The sequence below is a fragment of the Aedes aegypti genome, chromosome 2, assembly GCF_002204515.2.
Source record: "Aedes aegypti strain LVP_AGWG chromosome 2, AaegL5.0 Primary Assembly, whole genome shotgun sequence".
Taxonomy (NCBI): Eukaryota; Metazoa; Arthropoda; class Insecta; order Diptera; family Culicidae; genus Aedes; species Aedes aegypti.
Genome location: NC_035108.1, coordinates 241,781,265 through 241,803,256, shown reverse-complemented (window position 1 = coordinate 241,803,256; position 21,992 = coordinate 241,781,265). Strand labels below are relative to the sequence as shown.

General features: G+C 38.4%; 1 protein-coding gene across 12 annotated transcripts in view; it reads right to left on the bottom strand.

Annotated features, from left to right (window-relative positions):
- Positions 1 to 14,659: 14,659 nt before the first annotated feature.
- Positions 14,660 to 21,992, bottom strand: part of LOC5571157 (protein Wnt-1) — a 134,836-nt gene continuing 127,503 nt past the window's right edge. For all 12 annotated transcript variants that reach the window (XM_021844597.1, XM_021844596.1, XM_021844598.1 and 9 more), the window contains exon 8: positions 14,660 to 15,662. In XM_021844597.1, the coding sequence (XP_021700289.1) occupies positions 15,461 to 15,662 (202 nt within the window). In that variant the 3' untranslated portion in view covers positions 14,660 to 15,460. The remainder of the gene's footprint in view (positions 15,663 to 21,992) is intronic.

Genomic DNA, 21,992 nt, shown 5'->3' with positions numbered 1-21,992 from the left:
ACAACTTGCTCATCGTTGACAGATAGGTCTATACGTCGATGGGTCACATGGGGGTTTCCCCTTTGGTAGTAGCACCAATTTCTGTCGCTTCCATATGTCTGGCAAGATTCCTTGATCTATGTAGCGTTTCATCGCGGTTCTTAACATGTCCAGATCTGGGCTCTTATGGAAACATTCGGGATACTATTGGGTCCCGGTGCCTTATTTGATTCGAATGATTTCACGATTTGCTGCTGCTGCTACCGTTTCGTCCGTCTGCGTCAACAATCGTCGATAAACTGATCTGAGGACACGATGCGATGCTCTTTTATACGTGCGTTCATTTTTGACAACCCAAGTGATTGGCTCAATTGATTGACCCATGAGCGGTCGCGAGACCTGATAGGGTATAAAAGCGTATGCTTGCTTTTTTCACTTTGTATTTGGCTCAATCTCTATTACTGCAATATATTCAACAAATCAAATTGCTGAGTTTCAGTTGATAAATTTCAGTAAAAAATTGCTCATTTCAGCAAATGATAATTTGGTGTGTAGTTACCAGCAAACATTTATCGCTCTCCGAATCGGCCATATAATATAATGCTAGTGCAAGACTTGTAAGTCATTTAAAAGTTATATACTAGCACTACATATATGCCAATTTGGCGAAATATAGGACTCCGCGTGCTTATCAGTTACCTGGGTTATAACGATCTCTTCGCTTTCAATTTTAGGTTTGGCGTTAAATTTCCGACCGTTTCAGTCGACGAACTATTGGCAAGTGAAGTTATAATGAAGTTGTCGACTGTGCGACAAGTGGCTAGCTCAGAGTCAGTCTTCTCAAGGTCGACACTATACCTGCTTGAAGCTACTCACAACACAGTTCTAGGCAGAAGTGGACAAAGGGTACAAAAAACCAACGGACGTGCATGCCGACCTTTCCCTTTTATAATTGAAAAAAGAGCTATAAATATATTTTCTTAATTTTTTATTTTAGATTTTAATTCATTTTGTTGTGAGGGCTAGCGTTAGGGCTAGTTCGTCTGTGATGTTGGAGCTCATGCTGACGTGCGTTGGAGGGTAAAAGCTTGTCATTGACATACCTTGCTCAGGGTCTAGAAGGGTTTCTCGATGCTACTGGTGCTTGAAGGGGTTACGAGACCCCCGAAGAGACTGGTGATCAATCCCCAACAGTGGGCGAGGGTGGGTGTATGGTTCTGCTGCCGAGTTGTATCCAGGGGTTCCGGCCACGTGGTTGTCAAATTTCGACTCAGAGAACAAATTAGTGGTGGCCAGCTGAAGCTGTCGACTTGGCCGGCCATCTTAAGAGGCCACATGGGGGTCGAATTTCAACCTGGGGTTCTTAGGGAAAACCGGTGCAGTTGACCAGAATTGCTTGGCCACCGAAATCGAGGATGATACCTTCCGGACCCTCCGTTGCAGTACGGGAATGGAGCTTGATGGACAGTTCGGAAAGGGGTCTCCACCAGGCAGTCTGGTGAATCCTCCTACTGGGGAAGTCGGGCAATGCCGCCGTTGGCCGAATCTATAGGTTGAGCTTGATTGTTGGCTGACGCCAACGGGTGAGGCTACTAGGATGATTGGTGCGGATGCTTTGGCTCTTTATTCCTCGGGACTTCGATTTGCGAAGACGGCTGATGGTCGGCTCAAGTGATCGGCTGATCAACCCTTCACTGAGAACAGCGTTGCGGTTGAAAATACTATATCAGAGTATTAAATTAAATACACAACGCCACTTGATTTGTGCAGACCTGAGACGAGACTCGCGAAGACGGTCTTCTTTTTCTGTGATAGCTGAGTTTTTTTTCTTATTCCACTTTGTGTTTATACCAATTATGCGCATGCTGTTCAAATCCTCACATGAATCTCTCAGCAAAAAATGATTGAGTTAGCATCACATCGAATCATAAATAGCCGTTTGAGTGAAATTTCATGCCAGTAAACGTAGCAGAGATTATAAATAATTAATCTTCTGCTTAGATTTATCTGCAACTTTGGAAAAAACTGCTCCGCCGAATGAGGTTTTTAATAACAGTTTACTTTGAACACAATACTTTTCACTTTTTCAGCCATAAAAACGGTGGGCTGCATTTGACGTTTCGTGAGAGGGGAATCTGGGCTGCATATGACGTTGATATTTTTCCTCTTCGCGAGTCTCTCTCAGGTGCAGACTAAATTTGCATTTATTTTGTGCATTCAATATTACCATGGCACCATTTGTATAGTAAAAATTACTATATCATGGTTAAAAACTTGCAGCAGACCAGAATCGAACCGAGGATCTGGCGATTGTCAAGCGCGAACGCTAGCCGCTCGGCTATCGAAGCGGATGGATTGAGAGGGAACAAAACGCAAATAAAAAGCGTTCATGATTGTAATTCTGGTCGATAACTCATTCTCATATAGATTCAGCATCCTCGGATGCAGTTCCAAATCGGTTCCACCGTGTACGTGGTACAGTGGTATACTGAAGCTACACTGTAAATAGTGGTCGGGTCAGTGATGGAAAATTTTTCTTGACAATCAATTTTCGAGCTGTTTAGTGGAATACCTATAAATAAATGAAAAATCGAACTTAGTACTATACCATATAATTCCTCTTGACCTAGAGTTTGTATCCTTTGACAGATGCGCGTATTTCGACCTCAACTGTAAGGCCGTCTTCAGTGTCGTGTACTAGACTAGTTGAGGTCGAAATACGCATATCTGTCAAAGGATACAGACTCTAGTGGAATTAAATGGTATAGTACTAAATTGAGTTTTTCGTGTATTTATATTCAATTTTTTGAGATAAATTTCGATTCTAAGCGAGCAAAGATATCTTATATTTTAAGATTACTAAATTTATTTTCTCCATTACCAAGTGTTTTATTACTTCAGTTTAGATTCCTTTAGATTTCGTTCTTTGTGGGTATCGTGTGTGATTGATGTAAATGTAGCTATAGTGTATATTTTTTGAGATAAACATATACAATTAGAACATTATTTAAATCATCGACAGTACCTTTTAAACACGATCCAAAAAGTAAACTAACTTTGATATGCTGTGTAAAGAGGAAGAAGATGAAGAATTACAAAACCGAAATGTATAGAGAGAATTCGCACAAGTTTATTCCAGCTTGCGCCTTACGTCTCTGTAAGTGTACCTTTTGTATAGACTTATTTTTTATTGAATAAGAACTAACAGATTTAAACGATATTTATTATTGGTAAATTAAAACCAGTGAATGTAAATATTTTAAAACAGAAAGAATAAAATAAATATGTAACTACATTTGCCACATTTTCCCTTTACATGGAGTCTTGTTATTGGAGAAAATTAAGAATGCTCCTTAGTTAAGACTAGTTATGGCATCCAGACTTTAAAATTTGTTAATGTTTTTCAAAAAATGTATTAGTGTAGATGAAAATTCGCGCGAGAGAAATACTGCTACTAAACAACTAGGGCCCGTGTGTAGTATCTAAAACTAAAACGAACGGTGGAAAGCTTTTACTTACTTCGAGCTCGGCAGTTCCGAGGAACCAAACTATGGGATATTGTCGACGATCGGTATTTTTGTGTGATGTCAATTATTGGTACATGATTGTGGGTTGCAGCAAACTATTAAACCTGATGATCATCATGATTAAGTGTTTGGTTTCCCTTAAGAAAAACACGAAAGAAATGTATTCCCACAACTAACTCAACTGATAGGCTTAGATGAAAAACCAAAACAGAACTATTCAGATGATGTACAAATGGTAAAAGCTCATAATGTGTTTCCTTCAGCAAACAACCACAAGTCCTAAATTTGTCATTGTTAACTCTTATTATCACTAATCGTACCAATCGTCACACACATACGGACAGTTTAAATAATAAAAAGAAAATCCATTTCTAATGAAATAATGAATAGACTTTATGCATTAAACCGAAGAGGAAGAAAAAGAATGAAATAGCAGTTTTCACTGTGATGGAAATCAAAATAAGCATACCGAATAAATGAGGAAAATAATAATTAGATTGATTTATTGAATCCGAATCACCTTTTATTCGAAAGTTTATCGTTTTGCGGAAAGTTGTTGGTTTTGTTTGCCAGAGAAGGACTCTAAGCTAAACTGCGCACTATGGTTCTTCGAACATTTAGGGGGAATTGTCTTCCGGAAGGTTGGTAAGGCTTGGCGTACCATTGGTACCTCGCGTACCTGAAGGAATAAACTAGACCCCTCTGTGCGGTCTTTAGCCTCTAGCCCAGCAACTCCTATCCCTACCTCCTCGCGATACTTGCCGGGGTACGAGTAACCTTAGGGAAGATCGGGTAACCAACCCCCGGTGGGAACTTTGGTCGTATGCTGACAGGGAAGGGTGGGTTTGCTTTTGCTTTTGCAAACCTTGAGCGTCTGTACTCCATGTTAGGAGTGGCTCACAACAGCGTCTGTTCCCCTTGTCAGGGGCGGCTGATCATCGTCCGAGTGCCAGAGAAGAACTCTAAGCTAAACTGTGCACTATGGGCCTCCGAACATTTAGGGGGAATAGCCCTCCGGAAATCTAGGGGGTTGGTGTCAGGCCCTGCAAGCCAGCCGTAAAAAATCAAGCTACGAATAATCAACGAGAGAATACGAACCGGGACAATCGGCAAAGACCACAGCGACGTAAAGGGACTAGCGATTGGAAACTCGGTACGTGGAAGTGTAAATCTCTCAACTTCATCGGGAGCACACGCATACTCGCCGACGTGCTGAAGAACCGCAGATTCGGCATCGTAGCGTTGCAGGAAGTGTGTTGGAAGGGATCAATGGTGCGAACATTTAGAGGTAACCATACTATCTACCAGAGCTGCGGCAACACACATCAGCTGGGAACAGCTTTTATAGTGATGGGTTATATGAAAATGCGCGTGATCGGGTGGTGGCCGATCAATGAGAGAATGTGCAAGTTGATTTTGCCGCCTTCAAGAATATGACCATTCGTAGCACCTACTTCCAGCACAGCCTTCCATACCAATACACTTGGAGATCACCACAGCAGACAGAATCGCAAATCGACCACGTTCTGGTTGATGGTCGGCACTTCTCCGACATTATCGACGTCAGGACCTATCGTGGCGCTAACATCGTCTCTGACCACTATCTGGTGATGGTCAAACTGCGCCCAAAACTCTCCGTCGTTAACAACGTACGGTACCGACGGCCGCCCGGTAAGACCTAGAGCGGCTCAAGCAACCGGATGTCGCAGCGGCATACGCGCAGCACCTCGAGGCTGCATTACTGGAAGAGGGTGAGCTGGATGAAGCCCCTCTTGAGGATTGCTGGAGAACAGAAAAAGCAGCCATCATCGATGCAGCTGAGAGCAACGTCAGGTACGTGGGACGGAGTCGACGGAACGATTGGTTCGACGAGGAGTGCCAGGAGGTTTTGGAGGAGAATAATGCAGTGCGGGCGGTTATGCTGCAGCAAGGGACCCGTCAGAACGTGGAACGCTATAGACGGAAACGGCAACAGCAGACCCGCCTCTTTCGGGAGAAAAAACGCCGCCTGGAGGAGACGGACGAGCGTGAGGTGATCGAAAGGTGGAAGCAGCACTTCGACGAGCACCTGAATGGCGCTGAGAGCACAGACAATGAAGGACGGGACAATGGAGGAAATGCCTTCGCCAATACTGCGGAAGATGGAAACCAACCAGCCCCCCCCCCTTTGAGGGAGGTTAAGGATACCATTCACCAGCTCAACAACAATAAAGCTGCTGGTAAAAATGGTATCGTAGCTGAACCCATCAAGATGGGCTCGGAGAGGCTGGCCATTTGTCTGCACCGGCTGACAGGCACAATCTGAGACACATAACAACTAACGGCAGAGTGGAAGGAAGGGGTAATATGCCTCATCTACAAGAAAGGCGACAAGTTAGATTGTGAGAACTTTCAAGCGATCACCGTTCTAAATGCAGCCTACAAAGTATTATCCCAGATCATCTTCCGTCGTCTGTCACCTGTAGCTAAACAAATTCGTGGGAAGCTATCAAGCCGGCTTCGTTGACGGTATGATCGTATCGTACCGTATCATATCTTTACTGTACGGCAAATCCTCCAAAAATGTCGTGATTACCAGGTCCCGACCGCGTAGAGATGCATAATCATGGACGAGAACAGCTTTCCCGGGAAGCTCACGAGACTGATGAGAGCGACGATGGAAGGTGTGCAAAATTGTGTGAAGGTTTCAGGCAAACATTCCAGTTCGTTTGGATCCCGCCGGGGACTACGACAAGGTGATGGACTTTCGTGCCTATTGTTCAATATTGCGCTAGTAGGTGTTATGTGGAGAGCCGGGCTTAACAGCCGGGGTACGATTTTTACGAGATCCAGTTAACTTGTTTGCTTCGCGGTATTATGGACATCGTCGGCTGAACATTTGAAAAGGTGGCCGACCTGTACACCCGCCTGAAACGCGAGGCAGCAAAAGTTGGTCTGGTGGTGAATGCGACCAAGACAAAGTACATGCTAGCTGGTGGGGCCGATCGCGATAGGGCTCATCTACACTGAGAACAGCGTTGCAGTTGAAAATACTGTATTAGAGGGTTAAATTAAATACACAACGCCACTTGATTTGTGCAGACTACAATTGCATTTATTTCAAATATTTTGTGCATTCAATTTTACCATGGTACCATTTCGACAGTAAAAATTACTATTTCATGGTTAAAAACGTGCAGCAAGCCAGAATCGAACCGAAGATCTTGCGATTGTCAAGCGCGAACGCTTACCGCTCGGCTATCGATGCGGTTGGATTGAGAGGGATCAAAACGCAATTAAAAAGCTTTCTTGATAGCTCAAACGTGATTAGAATCACTGCTGTTAAATGTCAACATTTCGGAAAAAATAAAATGCTTATAGCAAGCTCGCATTAGCAAATATTGGCAACCGATAGTAATTCGGTGAAGGTCACCCTGAAAAATATTTTCCGATGACTTTTTATACTAGGAGCGATGATATTAACAATATTCAAATGTCAAAGTCACGTGAAATTCGTCACATTTAACAACCCTGATTGGAATAGTAAATTTAAAACTTGTTCGTGGTTCTCGTCACTTCAACGCTTTTTTTCAGTGTATGTAGCAGTGTTACGATAGACAGGGATACGTTCGAGTTGGTCGACGAGTTCATCTACCTTGGTCTTTGCTGACGGCTGACAATAACGTTAGCCGTGAAATACGGAGGCGCATCATCAGTGGAAGTCGGGCCGTATGGCCTCCACAAGAAGCTGCGGTCAAAAAAGATTCACACCCCCCAGGTAACCATAAGCCGTATATCGGGCCCAACCCACCATATACGGCTAATATATAGTGCTATTGAACGGCTTATTGGCATTATATCAGCTGTAAATCAACATTTTGGCCCAATATACGGATTATTGGTTACCTGGGCCTCAACAAATGTAGCATGTACAAAACGCTCATATGGTCGGTAGTTCTCTACGGGAATGAAACGTGGACGATGCTCGAGGAGGACTTGCAAGCGCTTGGAGTCTTCATGAATTCAAACTTCGATTGCTTAGGACGCTTTTTGGTGGTGTGGAGGAAAACGGTGTGAAGGATGAATCACGAGCCCAACTTTGCGGCAAACCCACTATCCAGAAGGTGGCCAAAGCTGGAAGGATACGATGGGTAGGGCATGTTCGCTGCGGATCTGGTTGGTACAAGAAGGTGTAGCGCGCAGCGAGTTAGGTAGGCGGATTAAGTGCGTATCGATTTGGCGAGCGTGGGGCATGTGATGGAGAGATGTGACCACGAACCGAGTGGCGTGATATTGTTGATTCAGTATTGTCTGTTTAGATGTTAACTAAATAAATGAATGAATGTTAGAAAGTTTGCATTCTTATCCCTCTAAGTTCATATAGTACAAGTCAGAAAAAGCGCACCTACCGGCCAAGTTATCAACTAAAAGGATACCGTTTTGATTCATATTACGGACATTTAAGGCCTCTGTGGAGTATAAGTCATCAAAAAGCATATAAATTCAATCATTCTGTATGATTCCTTCCTCCTTTTAGACTTTAAAACACTTAACTTTCAAATGGTGAGTGAAGATTTTGATTCTGCAACACGAATAATTTAAAACAAATAAAAATTTGTAGACTTTTCATAATCATAAATAGAAAAGTCAAACCATTAAAGAGACGTCCAAGGTTGTTGGGCATTACAATTTTCATAGATATTAATGAAAAAGGCTCTTCAAAACGAACCCCGAAAGTGAGAAATATTGAACGGAAAAAATTGAAACATTCCGTGTGAAATGATTCCCATACAAAGTAGAGTGTCCGGAATTTCAAGCTGCCCGTAATATGAATCAAAACGGTAATCATCAACTTCTAAAGGCACGGTGTGCTGAAACTCATATATTATCGAACTTGCATGAACCTCCGATCTTTTTTCACTTAAAGTTAGCCTTGGTAGTCAAAACAAGCTTGCGACATATAAAAAAATCTTTTATCGGCAAAAAAATGAAAAAAGTCGATTTTCGTATTATTAGAATATTAGAGTTGCACTAATGTTTATGAATTTCAACAGCTTAAAGCCCAATTTGACATATCTTGAACACGAATGAATTACCAGACGTTTAAAAATGAGCATTATTTCTACCTACTCACACAATATGACCAGCCCTTCGGGGTGTGACGTTTTTATCGACTTCGCTTATTGACATAATCTATCTATCTATATAAATAAAAATGGAATGATGTTTGTATGTCACGAAATGGCTTGAGAACGGGCTATCGGATTCTACAAATTCTTCCATAGTTATGTTCCTGAAGTGTTCCGACGTGTTTGTGTGTATAAAAAGCACAGGATATTGAACGGGAAAGTTGAAAAAACAGGAGTGAACGGAACTTCCATTTTGTACGGGACGTTTCATGACGTTTTTCAACAGCCTACTTGATGGCAAGACAAAGTTTGCTGGGACCACTAGTCTTATATAAATTTAGAGTAAACATAGTGCAATGCTACAATTTTTCAATCTTATATATGTTTTCTCAATTTCTCTAATTTAAATCATTAGAATTCGTTGAAGCTTTCTTAAGAAAGTAGAAATGAGCTTGAGCTTGATTGGCAGCCCGTGGTTGCTACTCCAGTATCGCCAGATCAGCCGCATTTACACAAGGAACCAACCATATGACTGCATGGGATTAACAGACACCCTCTGTTTATAGGTGCTGGACCTCACTGTGATTTTTTATTTTTAGGCAATAATGGCGCCTGCTACGTCAGAATGCTGACCAATGAGGGGAAGGGGGAGGAAGATTGATTATGCATTATATATTACTATTTTTTTTTGTCCGTCTTCGGTTCTAGCAAATGCTATGAAGTGTGATAGATCAAGTGAGATATATTAAGAGTGGATGATAGAAGCAGGTGGAAGATGCAACTACAAAGTTCATGGAAAGAGACGGGCCTGGGATTAAACCCATAGCCTTCTGCTTATGAAGCAAAAGCGGTAGCCATTGGACCACCAACCGCGTCATTTCTCAAGATAGTAGAAATGTTAATAAAATTATACAATAACACACAGCTTTAAAATAGTGCGGTTCAAAATTTGAAAATGTTTGAAAATCCAATCTCCCATTCGTTTCTTACCATCCTTTCCATGAAAATAGTGTTCTGTGAAATTTTCAGCTCTCTAGGTGGTGATTTAAGGTGGCCCAAAGACTATGTAGCATGTAGGTTTATATTGAAATTACTATGGAGAAATTTTGAGAAATGTTTCAAACACGCTAGTACTTTAATGTAAGTACAAACTTATTATCCCATAGACAAAAACTCATTCTTCAAACCATAATAAAGAAATTTGCTGAAGAGAAAAATCAATCCGACGGATAGCAGAAGACATATATTGATTCATAGCGAATTGGTTGAACACAAATGTTCCAACTCGACGCCCGGCGGTCTCTCCGGTATGGGGCACTCCACTTTTGAGAAACCTGAAACGACGTCGCAATGCTCTTCAACGTAGACTCCGTCGCCACCGATCGCTTGAAAATATACGCAGTTTTCATCGCGCCTGTGATGAGTATCGGGAACTCAATTCGTCTCTTTACAAGTCATATGTGTTGCGAGTACAATCAAACCTTCAGCGAAATCCAAAACAGTTTTGGAACTACGTGAATTCCAAAAGAAAAAGCTCGACCATACCGATGAGTGTTTTCCTGAACGATTCCGTTTCCTCGTCACCTTTGGAGAAATGTGAACTTTTTGCCGCCCACTTCTCATCTGTATTCGATGCGAAACCCGCATCCCCATCTGAGGTGGATTCTGCTGTATCAGATGTCCCTAGCCATGCCATGGTCTCGCAAGCTGCCAAAAAATTGAAATGCACATTTTCACCTGGTCCGGACGGTATTTCTTCAGCCGTATATTGTCGTTGCATGAGTGCTTTGGCTGAGCCACTATGCCGGATTTTCAATCAATCTTTTGTTGATTCGACTTTCCCCGCGATTTGGAAACAGTCATTTCTGGTTCCGGTACATAAAAAAGGCGAGAAACGGAATGTACCCAAGTAGCACACATGTTATAAATGTGGTAAAATAACTATTATATAACTAAATCTAGCTATATATCAGTTCATATGCCCTAATTATAACATGTGTGTTACTCGGGTAATTAACTATAGAGGTATCACTAGCCTTTCTGCTGCATCGAAGTTGTTCGAGATGATCGTGAGCGATGTTATATTGGCGCAAGCCAAAGGCCATATTTCCATTGATCAGCATGGCTTCATGCCTGGACGCTCAGTGACGACGAATCTGCTTGACTTTTCAACGACCTGCTTTGAACAATTGGAAAATGATGCTCAAGTCGACGTGATTTACACTTATCTTAAAGCAGCGTTCGATACAATTAACCACGACATTCTGCTGGCGAAAATATCCAAACTAGGCGCGTCGAATCGACTATCATCATGGTTACTCTCCTATTTAACCGGAAGAACGCTGCGAGTCAAGGTCGATTCCTGTCCTGTTCCTGTCGGCGAGCTTTACAAGTATGTCTGGAGTGCCGCAGGGCAGTAACCTGGGTCCACTCCTGTTTCTTTTATTTTTCAACGACGTGATGCTGCTTCTAGGGCATGGTTGCAGGCTTGCATATGCTGACGATCTTAAGTTGTACTTTGTCGTACGCACAGTGGAAGACTGCGTTCGTCTACAAGCCTTGTTGGATATGTTTGTTGATTGGTGTAGACGGAACCGTATGACGCTGAGTGTACCCAAATGTATAGTTGTGTCGTTCTATCGAATGACTCGACCGATTATGCACAATTATGTTGTAAATGACGTCGTTCTTAAGAGAGCCGATAGTTTTTGCAATTTGGGAGTCTTGCTGGACCACAAGCTCACGTTTAATCTGCATCGATCCAATGTAATTGCGAAAGCTAACCGTCAGCTGGGATTTATAGCAAAAATCTCCCGGGATTTCACTGATCCGCATTGTCTGAAAGCTCTTTATTGCTCACTCATACGACCTATTTTAAAGAGTGCCGCTGTAGTGTGGACCCCTTATCAACTATCGTGGAGCTTGAGGTTAGAAAGCGTGCAACGGAAGTTTATGCGACTAGCACTGCGGAACCTTCCTTGGCGTAATCCGTTGAATCTGCCGCCATATCCGGATCGCTGTAGGCTGCTTGATTTGGATACGCTGGATCGTCGACGCAAAACCCAACAAGTTGCTTTTATAGCCAAACTCATGAACGGCGAGGTTGACTGCTCCCGATTGCTCTCGATGCTGAATTTCCGTGTCGCTCCAAGGGTTCTACGTGGCGGCGCCCTTCTGCAGCAAAGATTTCATCGTACTGCTTTTGGAAGTAACGAGCCTTTTACGTCGATGATCCGTGTATTTTCTATGTTTGAAGATCTCTATGACTTCGATGGTTCGTCCAACCAATTCGTTTCGCGTGTGAGGAGCTCGGACTTAATATAGGATTTAGTTTCAATTCATGTAGACAAAAGTCAGATGGATAATATACAAATATACAAATATATACAAATATGAGTTTGATTGTTATTATTTAGCTTAATATGGGATTATAGTCCTGCAAACATGTACAAAAATCCCAAACAAAATTAGCTCAGAAGAGATTTGTTTCTTCAGCAACATCTTTCATTAAGGTTTGAAGAATGAGTTTTCAATATGGTATGATAAGTTTCTACTTACATTACAGTACTAGCGTGGAACATTTTTAAAAAATTCTCTATAGCAATTTCCATATAAACCTATATCGTCTTTGGGCCACCTTTAAATCACCACCACAAATTTCACAGAACACTATTTTTATGGTAAGGATAATAAGGATGGTAAGGAGCATATGGGAGATTGAATTTACAAACAGTTTCAAAATTTGAATCGCCCTACTGTAAAAACTGACATCTATAAAATATAGGGCACTGCACTGTTCAGATTTTGTATAAAATTTTCACTTTTACTGATCTTGTTGTTTACAATTTTTGAAAAGAGTGGTAAATAAAAGAAAATTTTCACGTAGAGCTCTATATGATATGTATACATTCAAAACTATAGACACAAATATTGTAAAATATCGTTACATACACAGAAAATGTGAGATTTCAAACCAAATCAATTATATCCTTTCATTTCTCGTATGTCTAACAATATTATGAAATTTCTACCGGGTACCCCCGTTCGTTTGACCGCTTTTAATCTGAATACTTTTTAATTTGTACCCCGCTAATTTGCACATCGTTCAGACTAAAAATGGTTCAAACGAGATGTAGCTCTTGGAACAGAGTGAAGTGAAATGGAGCGCTGTGGAACGGAATGCAGAATAAAACAAACCAGAAACTCGTTTTTCTGTTATTTGTAGAGTAACCAGAAGTTCAAATTAAAAATGAACCCCGATGGTTTGCATGAGGTACCCCAAATTTGTATGTAGAATTGTATTGAAATCCAGCAGTCAATAGTTGGGTTCATTTCCCAGAACCACACATCATTAAAGTATCCATATATTAATTCACTTACTAAACTAAATACTAAAATTTGTATTTTCATGTTAGTAATTAAAATTGTAGTGTCTGTTTGCAAGCTGTGTTCTCTATAAGTTTGAAGTCGTGCGGGATAACGTCGGATCGATTTGCTATCTCTGCTGGATTTATTCTTCATCTTATGACAAATGATTGTGGCGAAGACACAGGTGTAGAGCAATAATGGGTAAAATGGACACCTTTTTATTATAGGAGAATATAAAGATTCTATTCATTGTACAGGACCAGTATTACGTAGTAGCGCGTCTTAAAATTGGTCGGCGTTAAGTCAGAGAGGACCAAGTACAAAACTTGGAAAAATTGGACTATTCTCTCATTAGATGCGAAATTAACTTACCTCCGTTACACTTTGATCAGATTTGAAGAATGCTGTAACTGCGAGAGATATTTAATAAATTTACTTTGGATGATCAACAAAAATCGATAAAAGTGTGCAGTCAGAATGGACCAAGTGCTTATTACCATATCAGCGAAAATGATCAGCGCGCTGAGGAATGTGAGGAAATGAAAAACATTTCAGGATATTTGTCTGATTTTTCAACATCGAATCATTCTTCTACTTATCCATCAATAGAAATTTATAAATATTGCTTGATTCGATGCATTTGAATTTGATTTTTGACCATTTACCATATTTGGATGGGTGGTCAGAAATTGCAACAAATTCTGTGCAGACAGAGCGGACCAAGTGTTGAAAAGCAATAAAATGATAGATTACTGCATTTTTTGAGTCAATTTCCGAGTCTGATAGAAGTTTACGGTAGTCCTATGGTGTATGTATGGCATGTTCTAGGACCCGCTTATTGGGCCAGCATATCTTGGTCGGTACTCAATATTTTCACTTGGTCCACTCTGACTGAACGCATATTTGAATATTTCTGGTCTTCAATGCCCTGACCCTGGAAAACCTTCATTTTCAAGCTATCATAATGTCACTGAATTTGGTATTTACTATATGGATTATTTAAGAATTCACGATACTCGTGTCGAAGAGTCTCGATAATCTGTTTATCTTAAAGATATGCACCCAATTTGACCATACAAGCATTAAATGATTGTTATTTTCCTAGAAATTGTTCAGTCAGAGTGAACCAACTCACTGAACGGTAGTCTTTAGTTCAGTCAGAGTGGACCAAGTACACATAGTCCATCAAAAAATCGTTCTTTTAGAGTTTAGGATTATGATTTTTCATGATTATCACTTCACGTTATATTGTTTGAAAGTAACATAGAGACGTGTAGAAATATTGAACCAAAATTTAAACGAGTTCAAAAATTACAGAGCGTTAGACTTTAAACCCATTTTTCTCAAATTATTAAAAATGTCACTTGGTTCACTCTGACTTGACGCCGACCAATTTGCCTTATTGTTCAATACTGTTTCATACTTACCTTTCGATCTTAATTATTTGGTAGCCCTTATTATGGATTGTATGTCATGAAATCAGCATCATTATGAAAAATATAAAAAAATGATAACATGGACTCTGTTCCATCAGAGACAAAAGGACACTGCATCACGTTTCATTGAAATCCTTTCCGTTGATTTATTAACGCCCACACGAACCGAACTGGATGCAATTTATCGGCCAATTTGTCACCAGTGACTTGCACGCGAGTACAAGAAGGAAACCCAACAATATTCTGTGTATGCACGAGTACAGGGCGGTCGGCTTTATTTCGATTCTTTTTATTTATTCAATGGTTCCACGTGTAGGTATATTTTTGTGCTTTTACAATTTCTGTGTGCTTTACGTCGATTAGCTGTTGTTTTTTTTTTACATGCTGGGTGACTAAATGCTAAATTTTTTTTTGGGATCATTTTACGAGAGAAAAGTTTTTGACACAACGTTTTCGGGAAGGGGAAAACTTATTTCCCACCTGGGTGATCTGTTTTTTGTTTTTGGCTGAGAGGAAAGACTCCTCAATATTCGTTTACCGGTCTGGTTGGCTTAGTTGCTAATCTTACGAGCTAAACTTATAGGTTAAAACCTTTCACTGGGTTGTTAAATAAAATCAATACTACAAAACAAAAATAAATCACAGAATGCAAATATTTTCTTACACCTTAATATGGTTATAAAAATACTGGAAACACTTAGAGACTGTCGTTGTTAATATTTTTGTTTGTGTGTTTCGTTTCGCTTAATACTACAAAAGCGAATTACAACAAGCATAGATGCAAATTCGTTTCATTTTTTTGATTCGGTACGTCACATTTACATGTTGAATCCATTGAGAATGCTTCAAAAGTGACTTACATAAATAAGTATTATGATATATCAGAGTAAGATTTTTTTAGATCCATAAATATACAAAAGTTCGAGACAAAATGGCATCATCAGTTTTGTGCAGAAATGGCTTTTGCGCGGAAAACTACTCTAGTCGCGAAATGGCAATAATTTACACTGATCAATTTATTTTGGCCGATTGGACTCGTGGTTCAGTTGCAGATGTATTCGTCCTTGCGTACATTGCACGTGTCGCACTTGACCGAACAGCACCAGACGAACTTGCAGTTGCACTTTTCTTCGACGTTCCGGATCCGCGTCTGATACCCGCGGCCACAGCACAGCAACCGGCAACCCTCGATGCCGTACGATGTGCGATTGCAGAATCGTCCTCGTGTGCCAAATATGCCGAGGCTGGAAGGAAAGGATAAAAGTAGTAAGTATTAGAAAAAAATTAGATCCGTGATTATAGACGATGATCTTAAACTCTTGATCCGTATTAAAAACGTGAGGAGAAGGCAATTTCAACGCACTCGCGATCCTGCTATGAAAATTATATGGCAGGATTTGCAGAAAGAAATCAAAAAACGTTTTTCTCAATTAAGAAACAAAAATTTTGAAAATAAAATTTCTCAATTGGACCCTGGCTCTAAGCCCTTTTGGAAATTATCTAAAATCTTGAAAAAAACCTCAGAAGCCAATACCGGCATTGAAAGAGAAAAACAAATTATTACTAACTAATTGCGAAAAAGCTCAAAAACTTGCTATGCAGTTTGAAAGTGCGCACAATTTTAATTTAGGACTTACTAGTCCCAATTGAAAATCAAGTTACTCAGGAGTTCGAAAATATTCTCAATCAAGAGAACGTTTTCGAAATTGCCTGGGAGACTGATTTGGAAGAAGTGAGAACTATTATTAAAAAATTCAAAAATATGAAAGCTCCTGGCGATGATGGAATTTTCTACATCCTCATCAAGAAACTTCCAGAAAGTAGCTTATCATTTTTAGTTGATATATTTAACAAATGTTTTCAATTAGCATATTTTCCTGGCAAATGGAAAAATGCTAAGGTTGTTCCAATTTTAAAACCAGACAAAAATCCTGCAGAAGCTTCTAGCTATCGTCCAATCAGTTTGCTTTCCTCCATCAGTAAACTTTTTGAAAAGGTTATTTGAACAGAATGATGGCCCACATCAACGAAAATTCAATTTTTGCCAATGAACAGTTCGGATTCCGCCATGGACATTCGACCACTCATCAACTTTTACGTGTAACAAATTTGATCCGTTCCAACAAATCTTAAGGCTACTCTACTGGTCTTGCTCTTCTAGACATAGAAAAAGCATTCGACAGTGTTTGGCATGAAGGTTTGATCGTAAAATTAAAAAAAACTTTAATTTTCCGACATACATTGTTAGAATAATTCAAAGTTATCTGTTAAATCGTACACTTCAGGTTAATTATCAGAACTCCAGGTCTGAAAGACTTCCTGTAAGAGCTGGTGTTCCTCAAGACAGCATTTTGGGACCAATATTATACAATATTTTCACATCTGACTTACCTGAGTTACCTCAGGGATGTCAAAAATCCTTGTTTGCGGATGACACAGGCCTCTCCGTCAAAGGACGAAGCCTGCGTGTCATCTGTAGTCGATTGCAAAAAAGTTTGGATATTTTTTCTTCATACTTGCAGAAATGGAAGATTTCTCCTAATGCTTCCAAAACTCAACTAATAATATTCCACATAAACCAAAAGCTCTTTATTTGAAACCTTCAAGTAGACATGTTGTCACGATGAGAGGGGTTCCAATAAATTGGTCAGATGAAGTTAAGTATCTAGGGCTCATGCTAGATAAGAATTTAACTTTCAAAAATCACATTGAGGGCAATTCATGCCAAATGTAACAAATATGTAAAATGTCTCTATCCCCTTATTAATAGAAATCAAAACTTTGTCTTAAGAACAAGCTGTTGATATTCAAACAAATTTTCAGGCCAGCCATGTTGTATGCTGTACCAATATGGACTAGCTGTTGTAATACCAGGAAGAAAGCTCTGCAGAGAATTCAAAATAAAATTTTGAAAATGATTCTGAGGCTTCCTCCCTGGTATAGTACCAATGAGTTACATAGAATATCCAATGTTGAAACATTTGAACAAATGTCAAATAAAATAATTAATAATTTCAGGCAAAAATCGTTACAATCTTCTATTGCCACGATTATTGCGTTATATGTTTAGGTTAAGTTAGGTTAAGTATATTAAAAACTTTTTTTTTCTCTTATAAGCAGGTGAAATCAACTCACCTGTAAAAAAAATCTGAACTGCTACGGCAAATGAAATGTAATATGTTGTTAACAAAAAAAATCTTAGATTTGTTTTACCAAATTAGGATGATAGTGTTGTCTAATAACACAGAACACCTAGATATAAGAAATAATGAATGTAATGTTTGGAATGATACTAATAAAAAAATTAAAAAAAAGTAGTAAGTATTATGAGTAAGAAAACAATATGATGCTATTCTAGATACAATAGGGTAACGAATTTTTATTTCGTTCTTAAACGCTAACAGTTGGCGCCAGCGGTAAAAAGTTCAGTTTCTCTCCCTGGTCACCGAGCGGCGTCACTGATGTTTTTATTACACTCACTGATCGCGTTACGCTGGATTCTCAAATTTCTCAAACTTTCAGCATAAGCGCATGGAATGGTATAGTCGAGATCTGTCAAAACGTATTGAAAATAATGAAAAACGTGGCCCCCGGGCTCCCACATTATAGGGCCCTCACAAGTCTAAACGAACAAATTTTTAGTTGAACTTTGTCGAATAATTAGAATCAATGCAATAGTACGTACTTTTTGGAGTCATATCATCACATCATATCATATCATATGATTTGAAAGATATAAATAAATAAATAAAATTGGTATAACATAATATGATAACATTCAGAATGGTTTTTTTCCACTTCACTAGAAAGATTAAGAAAGATTCAAAAACTGGAATAAACAAGTAGAGTTCCATCCTTTAGCTTAAATTCCTAAAGATTTTCTTACGTAAACTTTTTCAATTACAACGAAAGCTCCATCACCGAAGTTTAGGGCTAGTTTCGAATGCAATGTATATATCTACAGATCAAGTAATAGGACCTAATTATTTAGATATTTATTTCGATAATAGCTCTATAGATCACTCTGCAGGGCTGTAGTGTTTAAGTGCTTTGAAATATGCGAACTTTAGCGCCCTATAGCTTGAATAAAGAGATTTAAAATGGACCAAACAGGAAGCAGAAAAACAATGAGGAACCTAATAGTTAGGAACCAGAAGATAAGAGTTTGTTACTCCATCATAGAATCAGGCCAGACATTTCTCTTTTATGTAATTTCTCGTGGCATTACGACAGTGTTACTGTATGTATTTTTTCATGATTTTCGCTAGGAATTGAGTGTGGGCTAAGGTGTTTTCTCTAAGATTCAGAGATGTTTCGGAGATTCCTCTAGGAATTCATTAAGTAGTTATTTCGAGTGAAATTCCTCCAAGAATTTTCCTTAGGAACTCCTTCAAGAATTTTTTTTGTTGCTACCTCGAGAACATAAACTGTATTTTTCCAAGCATAATCATAGAAAATATGTAGGAAATTCTATCATGAATTTCTCCAATGGTTATTTTAGATATAAGTTTTCCAGGATTTTATCCAGTGATTTTCCATCGATTTCTTTAGTATACCCTCCATGATTTACGTTCAGAACATCTTTAAAAAATCTTTCTAAGATCTCCTACAATAACAATTAGAGAATTCGGTTGAAGGAAGGAAAAATATCTGAGGGAACTCCTAGTTCAGTCTCTGGGGAAAAAAGAGGTAAACCTGAGGAAATTACTGAAGGCAGTATCGTTGGAGTGCTCAAGGGTTTCCTGGAGACAACACTCTAAGCATCCTTTCAAAATCGTTAGAAGAATTGGTAAAGGATCCTCTAGAAAAAACAAAACCCGGAGATATTACTGTACGAGTCCCTGAAAGTATTTCAGATGAAATCTCAGAACATATCACTAGAAGATTTCTTTAAGTTTTTTTTTTTCTCACATGTCACAGTGCTTCCAAGGGCCTAAATTCGTGATCGAAAATGTTTTGCACCAGAAAAGTTGGTTTTAGAGGTATGGTGTCTTCAGAGAAGTTGTTCGGATGTTGAAGCCCTTCTTAAGAAAGAATTATTTTAGTGATGAATCCACCTAGCAGTGAGATAGATTTTTCACTTTTTTGCAAAAGTGGAGATACAGCAATGGTGTCTTCGGGCAAAGTTGTAGATAATTTCACTACATGAAAATTTGCTGAAGGACACTTTTGCTCTATCTATTGAATTTTAAGAGATATGGGTCATTTTTTTGTGACCCCTTAAAACTAGTTTTTTCGTTATATCTCTTTCTGGATATTTTTAAAAATTTTCACATGTTCTACAAAGTTGTTTTAATTGATAAAATATGCATTTCTTCAGAAGACATAAAAAAATGTATCTCTTATATTTCGGAGCTATATGATATTTTATGTTGAAAAATCGACTATTTTCACCTTCCTCTAACATTTACAGGGGCAAATTGGGGCAACATTTTTAGCTTGCATATAAAAGAGTTAACTTAATAGCTATCAAATCCATGGTAACTGACACGTGGCATGCTTTCCTTGACTACAAAATATGTTCCGTAAAATGTTGAAAAATTAAAAGTATGCAGCTTTTAATACCTTGTATTTTTTAAATACGCCATCTTTCATGGGTCTGGGTCATTTGGTATAAAGTCATTTGGCATAAGTTCATCTGGCATCAAGCCGTTTGTTATAAAAGACATTTGGCATAACGGTCATTTGGCACAATGGTCATTTAACATACACACATTTATAAAGAACAGGTATATTTTGAAAGAAAAATTTTTATTCTAATTATGCGAAATGACCGTTATGATAAATGGGCCATTATTTCAATTGGGCGTTATGCCAAATGACCATATGCTAAATGGCTTTAAGCCAGATGAACCGTTCCCATTTTTCATGGCTGAGTGGAAAAATTATCAGGTCTTCTAGGATATGATATTTTCGGTTATGACTGTAAAAACGTGATCTCTCAAATACTAAATATTTTTGGATATTTGTTAACGTGAAATAGTAAGATTATATTAAGTAAATATTGCACTAAAACTTTTAATACACAAATCTGGCGAAGTAGGCATCGAACAACCAGTGATTTTATTTTAGCTTTGTGCATTAGTAGAAAGCATAAAATAAGAATATAATGCTTGTTAATTCAATATTTGTTCAGTTAAGTGCTTTTAGAATGCGACAGAGATATAGCATAAGTCGGCCATTGGGATGACATCTCTAGATTCCGATATGTTTCACTTTAAGCACAGTGGATAATGTAAATAATCAATTCGCCTAGGACTACATATCAGCATATGAACATTTTGTAATAATAATAGTTAAAAGATAGTCTTTTATGGAGAAAGAAATTGTTGAGAGAGAGGATCAAATAAATAATCTACATAGGCAAAAATATTAAGATGTGGATAGTCGACTGTATGTATTATCGCACAGAAATATATAAAAAGGGTCTTATTTTAAATTTTCTTCTTCACATGCTCAAAAAGTAGTATCTAAAATCTTAAAAAATACACATATCAGCGAAATTATAGCTTGTTTATGGTAACAAATGATAGTTCCGTTTGAAGCCAATTCTGTTCGTATGTCACGCCACTTTAGTTTTATTTATATGAAAAGACGGATAGATTTATAAAAATTATGTTCTCTTGTGATTTGTATTCAGAGCAAAATACCAAAACTAAAGAAAACATTCTTTCCTTTATTATTGTTATTATTATATTATTACTATTATTATTATTACTATTATTATTATTTAAGCTTAAATAGGAATGACTTCCGTTTTAAGGCAAATAAATTACTAACATTATTCTATGTGCTTATACTACGTTCAGTGTAGAAGCTGATGTTACGTAATAAAGGCTATCTCTAAGAATTCATACATTCTAATTTTCACTGTAAATGAGAAGTTATGACGTTTGATTTCAAGATATCCTATTTTAAGCAATATCACCATTAGCTAAACCGAATATATCATTGCGTAAAAGACCTGAAAATTGTCACTCAGCCCTGAAAAATGGCGTATTTAAAAAATAAACGGTATTAAAAGTTGCATAAATTTTAATTTACAGTTGCATAATTTTATTTACAGAACATATTTTGTAAGGCAAGGAAACGCAGTGCCACGTGTCAGTTACCAATGGATTTGATAGCTATTAAGTTACTCTTTTATATGCAAGCTAAAAATGTTCCGCCCCAATTTGCCCCTGTAAATGTTAGAGGAAGGTGGAATAGCCGATTTTTTCAACATAAAATATCATATAACTCCGAAAATAATAAGAGCATATTTTTTTTTGTGTCTTCTAAAGGAATGCGTATTTTATCAATTAAAACAACTTTGTAGAACATGTGAAAAATCTCAAAATACCAGAAAGAGATATAACGAAAAAACTAGTTTTAAGGGATCGTTCACAAAAAAATGACCCATATCTCTAAAATTCAATAGATAGAGCTAAAGTGTCTTCAGCAAATTTTCATGTAGTGAAATTATCTACAACTTTGCCGAAGACACCATTGCTGTATCTCCCACTTTTGCAAAAAGTGAAAATCTATCTCACTGCTAGGTGGATTCATCACAAAAACATTTCTTTCTTAAGAAG